This window comes from Gymnoscopelus microlampas (genome assembly GCF_963454915.1).
Source record: "Gymnoscopelus microlampas genome assembly, chromosome: 21".
NCBI lineage: Eukaryota > Metazoa > Chordata > Actinopteri > Myctophiformes > Myctophidae > Gymnoscopelus > Gymnoscopelus microlampas.
The window spans coordinates 1,498,414-1,519,700 of NC_139958.1; the positions used below are offsets into that span (position 1 = coordinate 1,498,414).

The 21,287-nt window shown below is 42.0% G+C and overlaps 1 protein-coding gene across 2 annotated transcripts in view; it reads left to right on the forward strand.

The window, feature by feature from the left end:
- The first annotated feature begins 478 nt into the window (after window positions 1-478).
- Window positions 479-21,287, forward strand: part of myo5b (myosin VB) — a 132,046-nt gene continuing 111,237 nt past the window's right edge. Inside the window, exons 1-2 of one of the 2 annotated variants that reach the window (XM_084046111.1) lie at window positions 479-737; window positions 18,047-18,157. In XM_084046111.1, coding sequence (XP_083902237.1) covers window positions 711-737; window positions 18,047-18,157 — 138 coding nt within the window. In that variant the 5' untranslated portion in view covers window positions 479-710. Of the gene's footprint in view, window positions 738-5,367; window positions 5,830-18,046; window positions 18,158-21,287 lie in introns of those variants that run through there. The other variant, XM_084046110.1, reaches the window with a different exon arrangement.

Here is a 21,287-nt window from a genome sequence, read left to right on the forward strand (position 1 = left end):
CACAACGTGTCGCATCGCGACACGTTGTGAGCTTGTAGATCGGCTATTTTCAAATAGCCGAAATTGAAATAGGGCTGAAGTGGTTAATGTATGTTTTGTAATAATAATCAAAATCTACAACCTAACTAAAGTTTTTTAAATATTTGTAGTAAAAGTACAATATTTGCCTCTGAGATGTAGTGGAGTAGATATAAAAGTATTGAATTAAAACTTTTTTTTTTTTTTTAAACACTCCAGTAAAGTAAAAGTACCTCAATTCTTTGTACTTAAAGTACAGTACTTGAGTGCATGTACTTAGTTACTTTACACCCCTGGATTAGGGAGGTGCTGTGTTGTGTGGTTGCTTCCAGACAAAGCAGACTCATAGCTGCAGAAGGTGTGGTCATGTTGGGAGGGGTTGGGTTGCCAAGCTGCTGTTACGTAAGCAGGTACAATTAAAGAGTGTTTGCTCAGACTAGTTCTGAAAGGTTCAGGGCAGGCTGTCAGATGTCCTCACTATCAGCCCAGAGTTCACTAGGAGCACATAGGCGGCTTATACAAGCAGCTGGGGGGAGAAAAAAAGACCTTATTCTAATTTAATCTCATTTAATTCATGTCTTAATAAATAACTCTACAGGACTATACTGGAATGACATCTAAGCCTTCCTGAGGAGGCTTCAATACAACTTTAAAGAATAAAGGAACTTTACAAGAAACCAGACGGCCGGGCCATGACTGACTATGATCTGTACTGCAAGGTAACTTAACCTTTTTATTTTTATGATTTATTTGTTTTTATATTATTGGTTTACCTGTGAATCCCAGATTACTGATTCACTGCACTGTCTGTCTTGCATTCTGTGTGTATGTGTTTACCTTTGGTTTCAGTGGTGGAAAAAGTACTCAAATGTTTTGCTTAGGTAAGAGTATCAATACTGCAATACTCTGTTGCGAGTTAAAAAGGTCTGGAATTCAAAATGTGCTTGAGTAAAAGTATACAAAAGTATTGGCATCAAAATGCACTTAAAGTACGAAAAAAAGTAAAAGTAGTCATCATTGTGCAGAATGTCCCATTTCAAGTTTTCAAATGTATAAGAATCATTTGAAAATAGCAGATCTACAAGCTCACAATGCGTCGCGACGCGACGCATTGTGAGCTTGTAGATCTGCTATTTTCAAATGGCCGAAATGTATTCATAGGGCTGAAGTGGCTACTGTATGTTTTGTAATAATAATCTAAATCTACATAATAAAGAAAAACATCACATGGATGCAACTGGGACGTATCATCAGTGTTGTAGCCTGGGGTCATCGGGTGTTTCGGGTCTCGCAACATACAACATACACCCTCGCCCAGGCGACCCAGCCAGGGTTGATCAAGCCCCGACTTACGTCCCAGTAGCTACTGTACCCACGGTCAGTCCTCTTAGGGAAAGACAGGGCCACTCAGTCCGCTTCTCCAGAAGTACTCTGCCGGGACTCGGGGAGGCTCTGGCACGTGGAGGGACTAGACTCTGTGGGTTGTCTCCTGGCCGGGCTCCTCCTTCGTCTCACCAGGTCCAGGACCTGAGCGCTGCGCCAGATCAGATGCACCGCCCCGATCCAAACATTTCCTTCTGGCGTGATGGTTCCTTGGGCCGATATACCACTAGATTGGGCCGTCTAATGGTATTAGCTCCACTTGCGTTACGCTGCAATGGAACGGCCCTCCTAAAGGCCTCACCGCGGGTTTGTTGGGCTTCTTCCTCACGGAAGACACAGCCTGGGGCGCTAACCCATACTGCTCCATATATGTATATATATATATATATATACACTAACCCATACTGCTCCATATATATATATATATATACTAACCCATACTGCTCCCGGGATGCCGTCTACATTCCGGCTGTCACCAGTCTCTCCTGTGGTCACCAAACTATTCCTGGTTGTCACATAGTCTATTCCTATGAGCCACTATGAATAGAATAACTAATAAAGAAAAACATCACATGGATGCAACTGGGACGTATCATCAGTGTTGTAGCCAAAGTAACTAGTAACTAAAGTTTTCAAATAACTGTAGTGGAGTAAAGGTGTAATATTTGCCTCTGAGATGTAGTGGAGTAGAAGTAAAAGTATTGCAAATTGGAAATACTCTAGTAAAGTAAAAAAAAGTACAGTACTTGAGTAAATGTACTTAGTTACTTTACACCACTCATTAAGAAATGTAAAGTTTCACGGTAGAACCAACATGACTGTTTTAATAGCAAATCTAAATGATTCTGAGCATTAAGTGAGAAAACAGGCAGTGAGGATGATCAGTGTTTTTAGTAGGAACATATAATGTGATACAGATAGTAATGTAATAACAAGCTGTTGATCTCATCCTGTAAAACATTATAGACAACATAGTGGTTCTCAAAGTGTGGTCCAGGGACCCCTCAGGGCCCCTTAAGGGGGTTCCAAATGGACATTTGGTTCCATGTGTACTCTCTCAGAGTTATGAAGGTCTTTGAAATGTAAAAAGGTTTGAGTACCACTGCAGTATTATTAAGTAGGTTGTTAGGACATGGTGTTTGGTTTATGAAGCTGACCTACAGAGAGAGGTCTCATGAGGCTTATAGTTGTCATTTTATTATGGACGGTTATCATTCATAATGATAAGAGTCCAATGTTCATCCACTGATACAGAGTTCAACTCATTTTCACACTTTTTAAAGTGTTTGCTGTTGTAAAAACAAACAAAACAAAACATAATGTATATTTATGATTATAATAACGGCGCTTCTTTCATGTCAAAGACCCCTAAAATGACATCTGTTGTTTTGGTCGCGGACCCTCACCGTGAAAACGTTTAGTTTCAGGGTTAGGGTTATATGGTGGCAGAATATATAGCAGTGGTTCTCAAACTTTTTCACGTCAAGGACCCCCAAATTGACACTTATTAGCCCGCGGACCCCCATTTGAAAAAATATGCCAGGGACTAAAGAGAAGATTTTTACGGCTCTCTAGCAGTGATTCTCAACCATTTTAATTTCAAGGACCCCCCAGTTTGACATGCATTAGGGCTACGGACCCCCATTTAATGGCATTTCTATCTCTGGGACCCCAATTTATATTGTAAAATCAATGTTAATCTAACTCTGAGAGTGTACAAATGGAACCAAATGGACCCGTTAGGGTCCATTTGGTTCCATTTGTACACTCTCAGAGTTACAGACCCATAAGGGTCCATTTGGTTCCTGTCCATCATTTAGCTGGGTACCCCCTGGGACCCCCTCAAGTACCCCTGGGGGTCCCCGGACCCCACTTTGAGAACCAACGATATATAGGGTTATATTTACCACCAGAAGAGAAGATTTGTGTTAAAAAAACTCAAATATTTATTAAAAAAGAATAAATAAATCCTGAACAATTTTCAATGTTTTTCAAAAAAAATGCAGATCTACAAGCTCGCTGCAAGCTTGTAGATCTGCTATTTTTGAATAGCCAACGCATAAATGGATAAAGTGGTTCAAATGATAGTGAAGCTATGTTAACTGCCTCTGCTGGGGACCCCCTGGACCCCCCCCCCCCCCCCCCCCCCCCCTCCCTCGAGGTCCCTGGACTCCACGTTGTGAACCACTGAGTTATAAATGACAGATTATGTTCATTAATCCTACAAACACACAAAAACATGTTCTATGGAAACTTCTTTAGGTTAACCCTTTGAGACCGGGAAAGCATCATCTGTGTCTTTGGGCTATTATTAAAAAATAGCAGATCTACAAGCTCGTAGCGCGGCACTCGGTGGCGCGCTACGAGCTTGTAGATCTGCTATTTTTGAATAGCCCAAAGAAATCTTAAAATGACACAGATGCGTTCCCGGATTGAATGGTGTTAATTAAATGTTTCAGAGTTGAATTAAGTAAATACTATATAAATGGTAAATGGTGCATTTATACAGCGCTTTGATCCAAAACATTTTACAATGATTGTGCATTACATTAACCCATTCATACACCGATGGAGGAGGAAACCATACAAGGCACCAACCTGCTCATCAGGAGCAGTTAGGGGTTCAGCGTCTTGCTCAAGGACACTTCTACACTAACTCTGGGGGAGCGCCTCAAACCGGGATCGAACTGGGAACCTTGCGGTTTCCAGTTCACTCTACCCGCCCACTCTACCCCTGAGCCACTGCCAACCCCTAATGGGACATTATTATGTCAACTATCACGACATCACCTATTATTAATTATGAGACAGACAGACAGGCAGGCAGGCAGGCAGGCAGACAGACAGACAGACAGACAGACAGACAGGCAGGCAGGCAGGCAGGCAGGCAGGCAGGCAGACAGACAGGCAGGCAGGCAGGCAGGCAGGCAGGCAGGCAGGCAGGCAGGCAGACAGACAGACAGACAGACAGACAGACAGACAGACAGGCAGGCAGGCAGGCAGGCAGACAGACAGACAGACAGACAGGCAGGCAGGCAGGCAGGCAGGCAGGCAGACAGACAGACAGACAGACAGGCAGGCAGGCAGGCAGGCAGGCAGGCAGGCAGGCAGGCAGGCAGGCAGGCAGACAGACAGACAGACAGACAGACAGACAGACAGGCAGGCAGGCAGGCAGGCAGGCAGGCAGGCAGGCAGGCAGACAGACAGACAGACAGACAGACAGACAGACAGACAGACAGGTGTTGTGCAGAGATGTGTTTCCCTGTAGAAACTGGACTCCACACAGAGTTCCATCCTGTCAATCACTCTGAACCCCCTGTGACATGCCGCCTGTAGGGGGCGCTGTTCTGTCATCCTATAGCTATTGAGTATGAATTGTAGAACGATGTATTTTTGTATTTGTTTGTTTATTTATTAGTAATAGGCAGTGGTGTAAGGTAACTCTTAAAAGTACATTTACTCAAGTACTGTACTTAAGTACAATTTTGAGGTATTTTTTTTACTTTATTGGAGTATTTCCAATGTTCAATACTTGTACTTTTACTCCACTACATGTTTTTTTGTAAAACTTTAGTTACTGCAGGCGTTACTTTTCAGATATCAATTATATACAACATTCATTAACCACTTCAGTCCTATTTTATACCTATGCTGTTTAAACATAGCAGATCTACAAGCTCATTGCGACGCCCTGTGAGCTTGTAGATCTGCTGTTTAAAAGTACAACATTGTTGTACTGTTCGCCCGGGTGGGCGTGGTTTCGACGAGGTTGAACGAGAAACAGAAGCCGTTTGGATTCAGGAGGGAGAAAGGGGGCGGGGCGTTCCCTTCCTCTTTCCCTGGTGTTTCGTCCAGGTCCAAACACCAAAGAAACAAAGAGGGCGGGGTCCACCCACACCGAGCAGGAAGTACCTGTCCCTCTCTCAGAGAGAGAGAGAGAGAGAGAGAGAGAGAGAGGGAGTGGATCGGGATCTGTGGAGCCAGTGGATCTCTGAATGGATTTATAGATCTACTCTGTTTAAGGACTGAATTCATGCACATTTTTTTTAGGTTTCGCGCGTCGTATGTAAATGAGGGAGCCAAATACACACACATGATGTGTGTAATGGTCAGAACACACACTTGTTGATGTGTGTGTGTGTGTGTGTTTGTTAGTGTAACTCGACGTGTTGTTGCACCTGCTGCCTGGTTTAGGAAACAATAACATTTATTTGTTTTTAGTTTTTTTTAACATAATAATAGTATTAATAACCCTTAGTGTTTCTATAGATACATGTGGATCAAGAGGAGAGGAAGATGGTTACTTTATGAATAATATATTTTTATTTATCATTGATTTATTTACTTTATAGTTTTGTAACTTATTATTATTATTGGATCATCATCATCATCATCTTCATCATGTCAGTGAATGACTTGTTCACCAAGGTAAGAATTGAGTCACTTTATTTTATATCTCTTTCACTGGTGTAAAGCATTGGTTCTCAAAGTGGGGTACGGGGACCCCCAGGGTACTTGAGGGGGTTCCAGGGGGTCCCCAGCTAAATGATGGATAGAAACCAAATGGACCCTTATGGGTCTGTAAAGCAAAGCAAAGCAAAGTTTGTTGTTTACCCAGGGTGTCGGACTAAGCACGAAGCTTGTTTCCAGCCGGACCCTGCATGGAAGCCTTGCTCAAGGGCTATTCAGCGGTGGTTCATGATTGATGTGATGAATTGGGGAATCGAACTAGGGACCTTCCGGTATCAAGGCCGCCCCTCTAACCACTAGGCCACCGCTGCCACTGTAACTCCATTTGTACACTCTCAGAGTTAAATTAACATTGATTTTATAATATAAATTCGGGTCCCAGAGGTATAAATGCCATTAAAGGACAACTTTGGTTTTTTACAACCAATGTTTATGTTTTAGATTGTAATTAAAGTAAATAAAAGATGAGTGTTAAAAAATTTACATTTACTGCTTTCTATAGTTTTAGCAATTTTCACAATATTTTTTACAGTGTTTTCACAGTGGGCGGGGGCATTCTGTCCGGTGGCTAAATATGTATTTTTTTAACACAACAACCCAGCGTTTTCTTTATTATTATTTACAGTAGCTCTTCTAGCCCCCAATAACTCAAATCTGGCCATCACAGACAGCCGGACCTTTTTTATTGTGTAAAAAAGGCATATTTAGCCACCGGACAGAATGCCCCCGCCCACTGTAAAAAATATCGCAAAAAATGCTAAAACTATAGAAAGCAGTAAAAGAAAAAAAAATTACATTCATCATTTATTTACTTTAATTACAAGCTAAAATATAAACCTTGGTTGTAAAAAACCAAAGTTGTCCTTTAAATGGGGGTCCGTAGCCCTAATGCATGTCAAACTGGGGGTTCCTTGACATTAAAATGGTTGAGAATCACTGCTAGAAAGCCGTATAAACCTTCTCTTATTGGGGTCCCTGGCATATCTTTTCAAATGGGGGTCCGCGGGCTAATAAGTGTCAATTTGGGGGTCCTTGACATGAAAAAGTTTGAGAACCACTGGTGTAAAGTAACTAAGTATATTTACTCAAGTGCTGTACTTAAGTGCAATTTTCAGGTCTTTTGTTTTTACTTTACTTGAGTATTTCCAATTTCCAAGGTGAGAATTAAGTGACTTTTATTTCAGAGTCCTAAATGTAACCAAATGGACCCTCAGAGTCCTAAATGTAACCAAATGGACCCTCAGAGTCCTACATGTAACCAAATGGACCCTTCTGGTTACATTCAGGACTCTCTGAGTTACAAATGGATACATTAACCTACTGGTGATTTATTTACTGACTAGCAGAGATAGCAAACTGTGTGTGTGTGTGTGTGTGTGTGTGTGTGTGTGTGTGTGTGTGTGTGTGTGTGTGTGTGTGTGTGTGTGTGTGTGTGTGTGTGTGTGTGTGTGTGTGTGTGTGTGTGTGTGTGTGTGTGTGTGTGTGTGTGTGTGTGTGTGTGTGTGTGTGTGTGTGTGAGACAACTTTGAGAAAACAAATAAATAGATTACATCAGGGCCACAGAGATGAAACAGGGACCCCCTAGCTGTCAGAGAGATGAAGCAGGGACCCCTTAGCTGTCAGAGAGATGAAGCAGGGACCCCTTAGCTGTCAGAGAGATGAAGCAGGGACCCCTTAGCTGTCAGAGAGATGAAGCAGGGACCCCCTTAGCTGTCAGAGAGATGAAGCAGGGACCCCCTCTACATATTGTATAACATTGTGTTGCAGATCAAACATTTTCGTGTGTTAGATTTATGTTCATGTGTATTTTCAGACATTTTAAACACTTACATCAGGGGTCTTCAACTGGGGATCCGGGACCCTAGGGGGTCCTCAGAGTTACTACAGGGGGTCAAAAAAAAGTAATCATATATATACAATTATTTATTATTATTAATCATATTTGAACTGGGGACCCCCCTCCTCCCTGACAAGCACTTGGAATTGTAGGAGTTGAGGCATTGTGAGCTTGTAGATCAGCTATTTTCATAGCTCCATAAAGAACCTCTCACTCCGCTATACAGCTCCGAGATGAGGTTCTATGTCGTTCTCATCCAGGATCGGTAGAACGTCCTCCAAGCTCCGCTGTTTACCCTTTTGTATACATCGTATCCCAAAACTAATGGTAGATTCCAAACCGCACGGATGTTTAAGGTTTGGTCCGGAGCATAATATTTTAAGTCCTGAGCGAAACTACCCGTTTAAATGTCTTATTTAGTCAGCCTGTGGCCATGTTTCCCATTGTAGCCAAACCGGGAGCAGTACTGGCAGCGGACGTACGTGGGTTTTCCGGGTTGAAAGGGAAACATGGCCACAGGCTGACTAAATAAGACATTTAAACGGGTAGTTTCGCTCAGGACCTAAAATATTATGCTCCGGACCAAACCTTAAACATCCATGCAGTTTGGAATCTGTATACAAAAGGGTAAACAGCGGAGCTTGGCGGACGTTCGACCGATCCTGGATGAGAACGACATAGAACCTCATCTCGCAGCTGTATAGCGGAGTGAGAGGTTCTTTATGGAGCTACTATTTTCACAATATTTCTCTCTCTCTCTTTGGTAATATTTGACAATTTGGCCAAATGTTTGACCATGTTTTATAGTACAGTTTGTTGATTATGTTTCATGCAGTAATGGTCTGATTTTACTTTATGTTGTATTTTAAAAAGCTCTTAAAAGTCATTAAATAGTAACTTTATAAATGTGCAGATACTCTGTATACACTTATACTGTATGTATGTTTGTTTACTGTTGAGAGAGCAAAACTATGAAAACAAACATTAAGATCATCATCTGGGGACCCCCATCTGGGACCCCCTCCCTTCAAAATCATGTGGGGGCCCCCTGGGGGTTCTGACTCACAGTTTGACAACTGCTCTATATCAGTGATTCTTAAGCTGTGGGTTGGGGACCCCTGATTATTGTTTTTGGGGGGGTCCCCAGATGATTGTTTTTGGGGGTCCCCAGATGACAGTGAAGTGACACTTTAAGGACCTTTTAAACATAAAAAAAAAGAAAAGCATCACTGCATCAAAAGTAATCAACAAACTATAAAACTGATCAAACTAATGGCCAAATAATACATTTAATAATATGAGAAAGAGGCAAACATTGTGTGTGAGCTTGTAGATCAGCTATTTTCACAATATTTATCTGTGGAACCGAGTCAAACTAAATGTAAATCCTCAACTTCTACAATTCCAAACTGTGCTTGTCAGGGTGGGGGACTGGGGGGTCCCCAGTTCACATATGATTATTGTGGGGGCCACGGCCTGAAAAGGTTGAGAACCACTGCTCTATATGAAGATAAGGAGGTTGAAAATTGGTGAAATACTCCTTTTTAAGGTAGACTAATATTCCATGCAGTCTCCACACACACGCACACGCACACTCACACTCACACTCACACACACACACACACACACACACACACACACACACACACACACACACACACACACACACACACACACACACACACACACACACACACACACACACACACACACACACACACACACACACACACTAGAATCCTAATAATCCAAAAGACAAATCCCTCAGTTCCATCTGCTGTGCCAAGCAGCTGTTGCCAAGTCTGCTTATTACAAGCGACTTTGGGCTTGTTTTTATTTTCTTTAGAGTAAGAAGTTGCTTGTAAACAAACAGTGTTCATTTTGACTGCAATTTCTGATTTCAGTCATAATAGTCTAAAGGTTTTAGTCTAGTTTAATCTAGTTTAATCTAGTTTTAGTTTAGTTTTAGTGTAGTTTAATCTAGTTTAATCTAGTTTAATCTAGTTTTAGTTTAGTTTTAGTCGACTAAATATCATACCTTGATGGCGTAATGCCTGATTTATACTTGGCCTTGTTCCGAAAATATTAGATCTACAAGTTCACAACGTGTCGCATTGGTACGTATTGTATTTTGTCCGCGGACCCCCATCTGAAAATATTTTGTGCCAGGGACCACCCCCCCCCCCCCCCCACCCACACCCACATACAATAATTGTGTATTTAAAATGTTTCAAAAAATATTCCAAATATTTCACTTTAATATTTATTTTTTCCTAAATGTTTTTAAAATAGCAGATCTACAAGCTCACAATGCGTCACATCACACGCTTGGCAAATAGCCAATGTATATTATATACTGTAGTGCTGATGCTATATTTATCTTTGTGTGTGTGTGTGACCACGCGGCCTAGACACACACACACACACACACACACACACACACACACACACACACACACACACACACACACACACACACACACACACACACACACACACACACACTGAGGTGTGTTTACATTACAGTGAACACATTAAACTACAGTATAAAGTCCTATCATGATACAGGCTTACAGAGTGTTTTACAATGTGTGTGGTTGTGTATCTGGGTCATCCAGGTTCCCTTTTCACTGTGTGTGTGTGTGTGTGTGTGTGTGTGTGTGTGTGTGTGTGTGTGTGTGTGTGTGTGTGTGTGTGTGTGTGTGTGTGTGTCAGACACACCCAGTTTGTACCTGAGGCTGTTCCTCATAGTGCTGACACAGCACAGGCAGCAGTGTTGCCATGTTGGCTTATTATAAGCCATTTTGGGCTCATTCTTTCTGTGAATATTGGTGGTTGTTTGGTCTTGTTTCTAAAGTGTAGTTGCCTTGGTTCTGATTCTATCTAGTGCCCCCCCCCCCCCCCCCACACACACACACACATGATTTCCCTTGTTTCTCTCACAGAATCTGGCAACGCTGAGTGCAGGCTAGGTAGGCAGGCTGAGTGGGAGAGAGAGACACTTAAAGAGAGAGAGACACTTAAAGAGAGAGAGACACTCATTGTCTTTCTCAGGGTCTCCGGGGACCACCGGTGGTCCTTGAAGGGGGTTCCAGGTGGTCCCCAGCTAAATGATGGAGAGTTGGTAACCAAATGGACCCTTACTAGATCTTTAACTCTCGAGAGCGGAAAAATGAAACCAAATGGACCCTTACGGGTCCATTTGGTTTCATTTTTACGCTCTCGAGAGTTAAATTATTGTTAAACATACATTACTTAAAGGACGACTTCACCACTTTTCAACATATCTTCATATAATAGGTCCTCACTAATGCTCATGATAAAATGGTACCTTTTTTTTCCAATCAGTCTGTGTCTCAGAGGAGGGCTGTAGACAGTTCAGAAACCCGTCTACCAGTGACATCATCGATGGGGAATCCAAGCTAATAGAAACTGCAGGCTTTGTATTCCCGGAAAGTTGCAATGCAATAATAGATCCCATTGTTCTCGCCTTCATAAAAATCTGAATAAAAAAATTGTAATTTTTTTGGAAAAAGACGTGCCTGCCTAACGATGATGTGACTGGTAGACGGGTTTCTGGACTGTCCACAGCCCTCCTATGAGACACAGACCAAGTAGAAAAAAATGGTACCATTTTATCATGAGCATTAGTGAGGACCTACTATATGAAGATATGTTGAAAAGTGGTGAAGTCGTCCTTTAATTCAATAACTGTTATTTGATCAACGTTTGCCTGTTCATCTCTCCTATTGGTACCAACATCAACACAGCATGGATGGAATTGTGGACAAAGATATTGAACGATAACAACATATTCTAAGTCTTGGGTCTGAGAGTCTTAAATCAGCGGTGATGCAGCTGTGATGATGTAGAGCAGTGGTTCTCAAACTTTTTCATGTCAAGGACCCCCAAATAGACACTTATTAGACCGCGGACCCCCATTTGAAAAGATAAGCCAGGAACCCCCATAAGAGAAGATTTTTTTTACGGCTCTAGCAGTGATTCTAAACCCTTTTCATTACAAGGACCCCCAGTTTGACATGCATTAGGGCTACGGACCCCCATTTAATGGCATTTATACCTCTGTAATCTGAGCTCCCAGAAGTTTTCGCCGGCGCGGCGAGGAACTTCTGGGCCAGAGCCCTGGTATTTGTGGGCGGGATGTACGTCACGCTCTGAATCTGAGCGGACACGCCTCTTAACGGTCTGAGAGCTGTGCAACTCGTCTAAAAAGTCCGACGAGAGGCAAACAGCAGTACACAACAATGGCGGCCGAAATTTCTCAAGGGGAAATTGCTTCCCGTCGATTTTATTTAGATGCAACACCCACTGCATGTGGATCCCGCCCCCTTTTCTTCATTGGCTGTTGATTTGAATCACAACGCAGTGGCCGCGCCCCTGCTGTCCAAGCTCCGACGCTAACCCTCCCAGACTAATACCTCTGGGACCCCATTTGGTTCCATTTGTACACTCTCTGAGTTACAGACCCATAAGGGTCCATTTGGTTCCTGTCCATCATTTAGCTGGGTACCCCCTGGAACCCCCTCAGGTACCCCTGGGGGTCCCCGGACCCCACTTTGAGAACCAACGATGTAGAGGGACATTATATATATTTACACTCTCACTCCAGAGGAACACATTATAATGTCAGAGGGCAGACTCCGTATTTTAACTTTTTTTCCCCGTAAATTAATGTCGTACTTCGCCATTCTATGACGCACAAAAAGTAGCAAAAATAGCCGATCTACAAGCTCAAAACTTGATGTGAGCTTGTAGATCGTCTATTTTTGCTATTTTTGAATTGGAATCCTGAAAAGTACATTTTTTTATTTAATTTCAAATGCGAAAACAAGATAAATCTTGTATAGAGTACAGAAGTCCTGACGTCACTGGTTCATCCTCTGGGTCGTAAAGTCATTTCTCTGTGGAGAATAACATTGGGTCATCATAGAATTAAACTAGAATAGAAAATAATTAAAATAATCAAACTGTCTGTGTGATATTGTCTGGGAGGAGGTTCTGTATCGTTTATGATAGTCAGTCACTTATATTTCATACAGTCTGTTTCTGGTGAAAATGTAACATATTCGGCAGAAGTAACATTATGGTTTTCTCACCGTCAGTTGATGCTTCATATCCATAAGAGTCAAACCGCCGCGGGGTCGTTTGTTTATTTTTGCAACACAGTTCTTATTTGACGGGATATTAAATATTAGGATTCAGAACGGGGGTGGAAAACCGCGAACCGGGTAGGATGTGTAAATTACGTCAGACTTCGGTGCTCTATAGGTATAAAATTGATTTTTTCGTCTGTTTTTTTGTTTGTTTTTTGCCCAAAGGTTGGTGCCCTGTGCTTCAGCACCTAAAGCCCATTGGATAAGCCACCACTGCCATTTGCGTGATGTTTGGACAACATCTGTATGAGTAATATAACATTTTTTTTTTGCCAAAATGGTCCTCCTGGTGGCGCTATGACAGGACAGTGTGAACAGGGTGGCACGTGTTCCTCGGCCTAGTGGGAATGTGCGTGTAAAGTTTCACGACGATCGCACGCTGTGTTCATGATTTGAGGCATTTTGTTCAAAACCCCCCGTTGGGATGTAATGTTACCATGTCATACACAGATCATCGTTTATGCATCCATCTATGGTCCTCAAAGTGGGGTTTGGGGACCCCCTCAAGGGGCCCTCGACGGGGTTCCAGGGGGGTCCCCAGCTAAATTATTTGATAGTTAGGAGCCAAATGGACCCTTTAGTTTACAGGCTCTGTAACTCTGAGAGTTAATGTGATCTGGTCCTTGAGAACCACTCTACTGTATCAATGTTGTTATAAAACACCTTGTTTCATGTAGTGTGTGTGTGTGTGTGTGTGTGTGTGTGTGTGTGTGTGTGTGTGTGTGTGTGTGTGTGTGTGTGTGTGTGTGTGTCAGCAGCATTATGTCACTCTCACCTTTCACACGGAACCTGTTCAGCAGCATTGTCTCTCTGGTGGCCCCTCCCACTATTCTCTGGTAGCCCCGCCCACTATTCTCTGGTGGCCCCTCCCACTATTCCTCTCCTATTCAAATGATAACGTGTGTCATTTACCTTACCTGTCTCACTCACAGTGTTGCCACGTCTGCTTTTTATAAGCGACTTTGGGCTTGTTTTTCTGTACAGTAGCTCGTATATATTGGTGGATGTGGGTTAAGTTTTTTTTGGGCTTGTTTCCCATTTTCATGTCAAGGACCCCCACATTAATATGTATTTGTCTGCGGACCCCCATCTGAAAATATTTTATGCCACGGGCACAGACCCCCCATACAAGAATTTGTGGTGTCAGAACGTTTAAAAAATATTCCACATTTTATTAACATTTCTTCAAGTTAGTTTTTTGAAAAATAGCAGAGCGACGTGTTGTGAGCTTATAGATCGGCTATTTTCAAACAGCCAATGTGTTATGTTTAAAGGGCTCGCTTCTTTTGGGCTTGTTCATAGACCCTGGTTTGCTTATTTATCTCGCCATATCTGGCAACACTGTTTCTCAGCGTCATTGAGCGCTCTGCGTTCTCTCCTCTGTTGCTGCTTCTCTCTGCACATGTTTGAGCTCTAATTGTTCATACGCTATGAGCTTGTAGATCTGCTATTTTTGAATAGCCAAAGCTAAGTGGTTAAAATGATTGTGACGCTACGTTAACTAATTTAGCTGGGGACCGCCTAGTCCCCCCCCCCCCCCCCCCCCCCCCGCAAGGACCACTGGTGGTCCCCGGACAACTGGTTGAAAAGCACTCCTCTACTATGTCCATAAAAGAAAGAAAGAAAGAAGATGATGAAATACAACCATTCATGAAGGGTTTTTATGGTTCCCTAAATGAACCCCAGAGAGGTCCCCAGAGTTAATAGAGCATCAAAATCACTTTAAACCTATTTTTACACTATATTCTAAAGTAGCCGATCTACAAGCTCACACCTTGTATTTTCTTTTTTTTTTGTTCAAGGTTTTTTTATTTCATATTTCCACGTACAGGTCAATAACAAAAGGCATACCAAAAACGGTGGATGTATGTTACCCCTCCCACCCCCCCCCCCCTCTTATTGTACCATTTAAGCAGTATCAGACGCCTAGCCAAAAGGGATGCAAAGGCTATCATATTCCTTTCTTGGTGACTTAAGTTGTACATCATCTCTTTCTTGTGGAACAACTCCAAACACTGCAATAGAAGCAGCAGGTTCTATGGGCACTTCTAACACTTCTGAGAAGGTTTTAAATATTAATTGCCAGAATGCATAACCTTAAACTGAATGATAGTATGTCTGAGACAAATTGAAGAGGAGTGTATTCTATCCAAGGTCTCCCGCTAGAGATCTGTGTCCCCAAGTCTCCCTCCCATTGATTTGTTTTCACACCTTGTATTTTCTAAACATTTAGAAAAACCTGGAATAATCCTCTGGCACGAAATATTTTGAGAAGGGGGTCCGGGGCTGTAATACGTAGCAATGTGGGGGTCCTTCCTTGCTGTGCCTTTCTGCGGGCAAACTGAAGGTTTTGTGGTATTAGTATCTGTGCGCATGATGACGACCGTGTACTGTAGTCAGCAGGGGTCTTCAACAGGGGGTCCGGGACCCCTAGGCCTAAGGGGGTCCTCAGGGTTGCAGGGCCAACTCTTTGTGTGATAGGATTATTATACATACTATATCATTTATTTTTACGTGAACCACTTGAACCCTAGCATCCCTGTTCTGAGGGGAACATTAGCCCGAAAATAGCAGATCTACAAGCTCACAACGAGCTTGTAGATCTGCTATTTTTGACAAAGAGGTTTGGCGTACAAGGGGAAAAAGAGTAGACCAAGTACAAGTTTTCTAAGTATTGAGGGTTGAAGTGATTAACTGTCTGAATACACACTTAACATCAATCCAACACAATGCTACACAAGTCTATCTATGAAAACGTTTAATCTGCAGCACAATGTTATACAGTGGGGGTCCCTGTACAGTGGGGGGGTCCCTGTACAGTGAGGGGTCCCTGTTGGGCCCCAAACCGTGCACAGACTGTGCACACACACTCCCTGGATGCCAGAGCAGAACCTCTGCCCCACATGTTTCAGATCGTCCTGTTATAGCGCCACCAGGAGGCCGACTTTGTGTACATGTGCTCCCTAGAGGCCGAGGAAAAAAAAACATGTTTCTGCCTGACAGCAACGATATACTATGTTTAGAAGTCTAGAAGAGCAACAAGGCCAACGTGAGGGGCCTTCATTCATTAAGGCCAACGTGAGGGGCCTTCATTAAGGCCAACGTGAGGGGCCTTTCTCCATGAGATTCCTGTCCTGACAACATGACCCATTTATCCTTGTGTTTGAGAGACAATAGAAGCCCCTCCTCTTTACCGTTTGGGGGGGGGGGGGGGGGGTGGGGGTGCAGAATGTTTGCTGTCAAATAAAGGATTAGTTAGAGATTAGGCTCAATGGCATTTAGCTTGCATTGTTTTATTGAATCTGGAGCTTCTGGACCAGTTTTATGAATGATATCATATAATAGCAATAATATAAAATAGCAGATCTGAGCTTGTAGATCTGCTATTTTTGAAAAATCCTGAAAATGTGTGCAAATCTTTGAATATATACATTTAAAGCGACCGTTTTTTAACTCCAATCTTTGCTTCTGGGGGGTCCCTGGAACAACATATTTATGGGGGTCCGCGGCCAAATACATATCACCATTTACATGAAAAGGTTTGAGAACCACTGATTATAACGACATAAGTGTTTTCAAAAACCTGTTTTAGAAGACATTTATAGAATCCCCCAGAAACAAAGATTTGAGTTAAAAAATGTTTGCTTTAAAAAGAAAATATATATTTTCAAAGATTTGCACATATTTTCACGATGTTTCAAAAATAGCAGATCTACAAGCTCATAGCGTGGCCCTCTGTTTGAGCTTGTAGATCTGCTATTTTTGGAATAGCCAAAGAAATCTTAAAATGACTTGATGGATTCATGGAATAATGCATTCAGTTCTTACCGTACATACTCTATGTATTCTATAATGGAATAATGCATACAGTTCTTACCGTACATACTCTATGTATTCTATAATGGAATAATGCATACAGTTCTTACTGTACATACTCTATGTATTCTATAATGGAATAATGCATTCAGTTCTTACTGTACATACTCTATGTATTCTATAATGGAATAATGCATACAGTTCTTACTGTACATACTCTATGTATTCTATAATGGAATAATGCATTCAGTTCTTACTGTACATACTCTATGTATTCTATAATGGAATAATGCATACAGTTCTTACCGTACATACTCTATGTATTCTATAATGGAATAATGCATACAGTTCTTACTGTACATACTCTATGTATTCTATAATGGAATAATGCCTGGGAAATTACTGAAAATAATATACTTGAAACCGAGATTTTTAGAACCAATAACCAACTTCATTTTAAAAGAAATAAAAAATGATACCCTAGTGTCCCTATTCTGGCCAGAATAGGGACACTAGGGTAAACAAAAACAAAAAACACATTATTAATGTGTTTATTGTCTACAGTTTACCAGGGTGTGGATCCAGATGTTTATATGTATTCATGTGTTTATTGTCTACAGTTTACCAGGGTGTGGATCCAGATGTTTATATGTATTCATATGTTTATTGTTTACAGTTTACCAGGGTGTGGATCCAGATGTTTATATGTATTAATGTGTTTATTGTCTACAGTTTACCAGGGTGTGGATCCAGATGTTTATATGTATTCATGTGTTTATTGTTTACAGTTTACCAGGGTGTGGATCCAGATGTTTATATGTATTCATGTGTTTATTGTCTACAGTTTACCAGGGTGTGGATCCAGATGTTTATATGTATTCATATGTTTATTGTCTACAGTTTACCAGGGTGTGGATCCAGATGTTTATATGTATTCATATGTTTATTGTCTACAGTTTACCAGGGTGTGGATCCAGATGTTTATATGTATTCATGTGTTTATTGTCTACAGTTTACCAGGGTGTGGATCCAGATGTTTATATGTATTCATATGTTTATTGTCTACAGTTTACCAGGGTGTGGATCCAGATGTTTATATGTATTCATATGTTTATTGTCTACAGTTTACCAGGGTGTGGATCCAGATGTTTATATGTATTAATGTGTTTATTGTCTACAGTTTACCAGGGTGTGGATCCAGATGTTTATATGTATTCATGTGTTTATTGTCTACAGTTTACCAGGGTGTGGATCCAGATGTTTATATGTATTCATGTGTTTATTGTCTACAGTTTACCAGGGTGTGGATCCAGATGTTTATATGTATTCATGTGTTTATTGTCTACAGTTTACCAGGGTGTGGATCCCAGATCCAGAGGATGTGTGGAAGGCAGCAGAGATCACATCAGATTACACAGAGGGACAACCCGTCCTGCACCTCAAACTGGACGATGAAACCGTAAGAAAACGACATCTTTCACTTTATTATGAAACCATAATAAAACTACATCTACTTTATGAAACTCTATATATATATATATATATATATATATATATATATATATATATATATATATATATATATATATATATATATATAAGATTGATAGATATATGAGATTTCCTGTAAATGTAAAGTGCGTTATAAATAAAATCCATTATTATTATTATTATTATATATATATATATAAGTAACACAAAAACGCAAACAAACATAACATAAGATGTAGTCCTGCCCTAAGTTCATAAGCACAGTGGCCCTCATTTATCATTGGAGCGTAAAAAACGGCTTATATTTTTCCATAAATTCGGCCGTACACCAACATCCAAGTTAGAGTTCTCAACGGGCCTGAAAATGAAGGCTCGGCCCTAACTGGGCCCGACTGGGCCGGCCCGAGGCTCGGCCCGAACCGGACTATTTCCATCATGTTATGCCCGAAACCCGAAAAAAACAGAGGAAAAAAAAAAAAAGAAAAAAAGATTTTAGATTTTTTTTTATTTTTATATTTTTAATATTATTATTCTGTTATGAATGTGTATTTATCTATTATGAAGCTGGCGCTGACGGCAGCGGACATTAACTTACACTGTGCTTACACTGTGCTGATTTAAATGAAGTTGAATCCTTGTCTTGCTCACACACCTCTGTGCAATGAGATGCATCGTCTGCATTTCTCTGCCTCTCTCGACCGAGTCTTTGTCTCCCCCCCCCCCCCCCCCGACTGTCTGAGACCGACTCGAGACTGTTGTTAACCTATTAGCTTAAGTTTACACACGTTGAGTGAAAAATATTATAATACTGAACTAAACGCGGGTGGATTACATTGTATTGTGAAAATCAGAAAGCACCGTTTCTGCCACTTGTGTAACTTAACACAGCACGAAGGCATAGAGCACGCCGGTCATTGAACATCCTGTTAAAACTCGCCCGGGTCTAATCCGGCGGCCTCTGTCCGCGAAATGAATGGGGGTGAGTGTGTTTTGGGGCGAGTGTTCTGTTTACCACCGCAACGCTCGCCCAGAATCGCTTTTTTTTTACTCTCTCTCACCCTGCTGCTGGCTCAGTGAGCTTGAGCAGCACAGTGCAAGTTAACGCCAGTAACTAAGTCTTCATAATAGATAAATACACATTCAGACAGAACAGAATTCAAAAATATATTATAAAAATAAATAAAATTAAAAATAAATAAAAAACTTAACATCGGGTCGGGTCGGGTCGGACCGGGTCGGGTTCGGGTAGAATTTGAGAACTCTAATCCAAGTCACATTTATGAAGCCATCCTATGCAGCCAATCCTAGCGTACATCAGGTCGGAGCTTTGATAAATCTCACGTCTGAAAACGAGCGTCATTTAAATAACACGCCCTTAAATATTCTGGAAACGCCCCGATTTCACCACTGAAGAACCAGAATACGACCAAACAAAGCATGAAGTTTCCCCCGCTCGCCTCGCTGCCTTTCATGTCCGCGTGTGACGTACACACACACACACACGCACACGCGCACACACGCACACGCACACGCACACGCACACGCACACGCACACGCACACGCACCTACTTGCAAGCCCATGTGTATCATTGGCACTCTGTGGAAACAGCAGTGTTTCATGTATTCTGTGATGGTACAGTCTTTGTCAAGTATTCTACATGAATGACACCAATCTCATCGTCATAAATCATACCATACGTTTGTATATTCATTTAACCCAGGGGTCTTCAACAGGGGGTCCGGGACCCCTAGGGGGTCCTCAGAGCTACTACAGGCGGTCCGCCAAATCTTTGTGTGATATGATTTATTTTTTTTACCTTAACCACTTGAACCCTAGCATCCCTTTTCTGAGGAGAACTTGAGCCAAAAATAGCCGATCTACAAGCTCACAACGCCTCGCAGCGCGAGGCGTTGTGAGCTTGTAGATCGGCTATTTTTGGCAAAGAGGCGCAGAGGGGAAAAAGAGCAGACCAAGTGAAAAAAAAACTTTATTCTGAAACGCAATTGTATACAATATAGAGTAGGGGGTCCCTGCTTCATTTCTCTCTCAGCTAGGGGGTCCTTGGCCTGAAAACGTTGAAGACCCCTGATTTAACCCATTACGAGCAGTGTGCGGTGCGTGTTCTAGTTACACTAAAATAAAACAATGTATTCATTCCTCCTTGAGTCACAGGCTGTCGTGACGCTACGTTAAATGAGAGATAGCAGGCAAGGCAGTCATAATAATGTGAACGTTTATGGAGTGATCATTGATGAATGAATTATAAACATTAATGGATGAAGGCTGGTGTGTGTTGGGAGGGTTAACTCTCTGATCTCCTGCGGTGGGCCACATGAATCCACAGCATGAAGAATAACCTGCTGGTCAAAGGTTTGGAGGGTCGGGTTTATATTTATATCCTCAACCCAGCCCAGGTTGTATAACTCCATATAGGACACGCTACAAGTTTGGAGACCTCGCTGTCCATGAAAATATTACAGCGGTGCGGCCCAGAGCCTTCTATATAGAGAGTTGCGCCAATGAGGGGTCAGAAACAGCGTCGGTCACGTGGTTCATGTAGCTGGAAAATAGTGACAAGGAGCCGTCGACTTCAATGCATTCCATGAACTTCCGGTTTAGGGATTTGTCACTATTCGCCAATGGATGTGTATGTAGAAGACCTGGCCCGAAGAAGTCAACGGAGTTGGCGTAACTCTCTAATAGATGGTGCGGCCGTGCCAGTCCCGACTCCCCAAAAATGCTCTCGCATAAGCGCTCGTATGTTTTGAACACAGCAGAGCAAGCTTAACCGAATGACTGTTTGTTTAAAAGAGTTTATAAAATGTTATCTTTTCACAGGGATTACTTATTAGTGTGTTAGATATATATATATTGTGGAGTGGATACATGTGTCCAGATGTCTCTCAGACAATGCTGCTCCGCAGGTCTAAGATGTAACAAACAGGTTCAGTCAAAGTCTACACCTGCTCACGACCTGACGTGAGATCTGAGCGGGCCGTACTCTAAAGCCTTGGTTCTCAAAGTGGGGTCCGGGGACCCCCAGGGGTCCTTGGAGGGATACCAGGGGGTCCCCCAGCAAAATGAGTTAATAATAGTG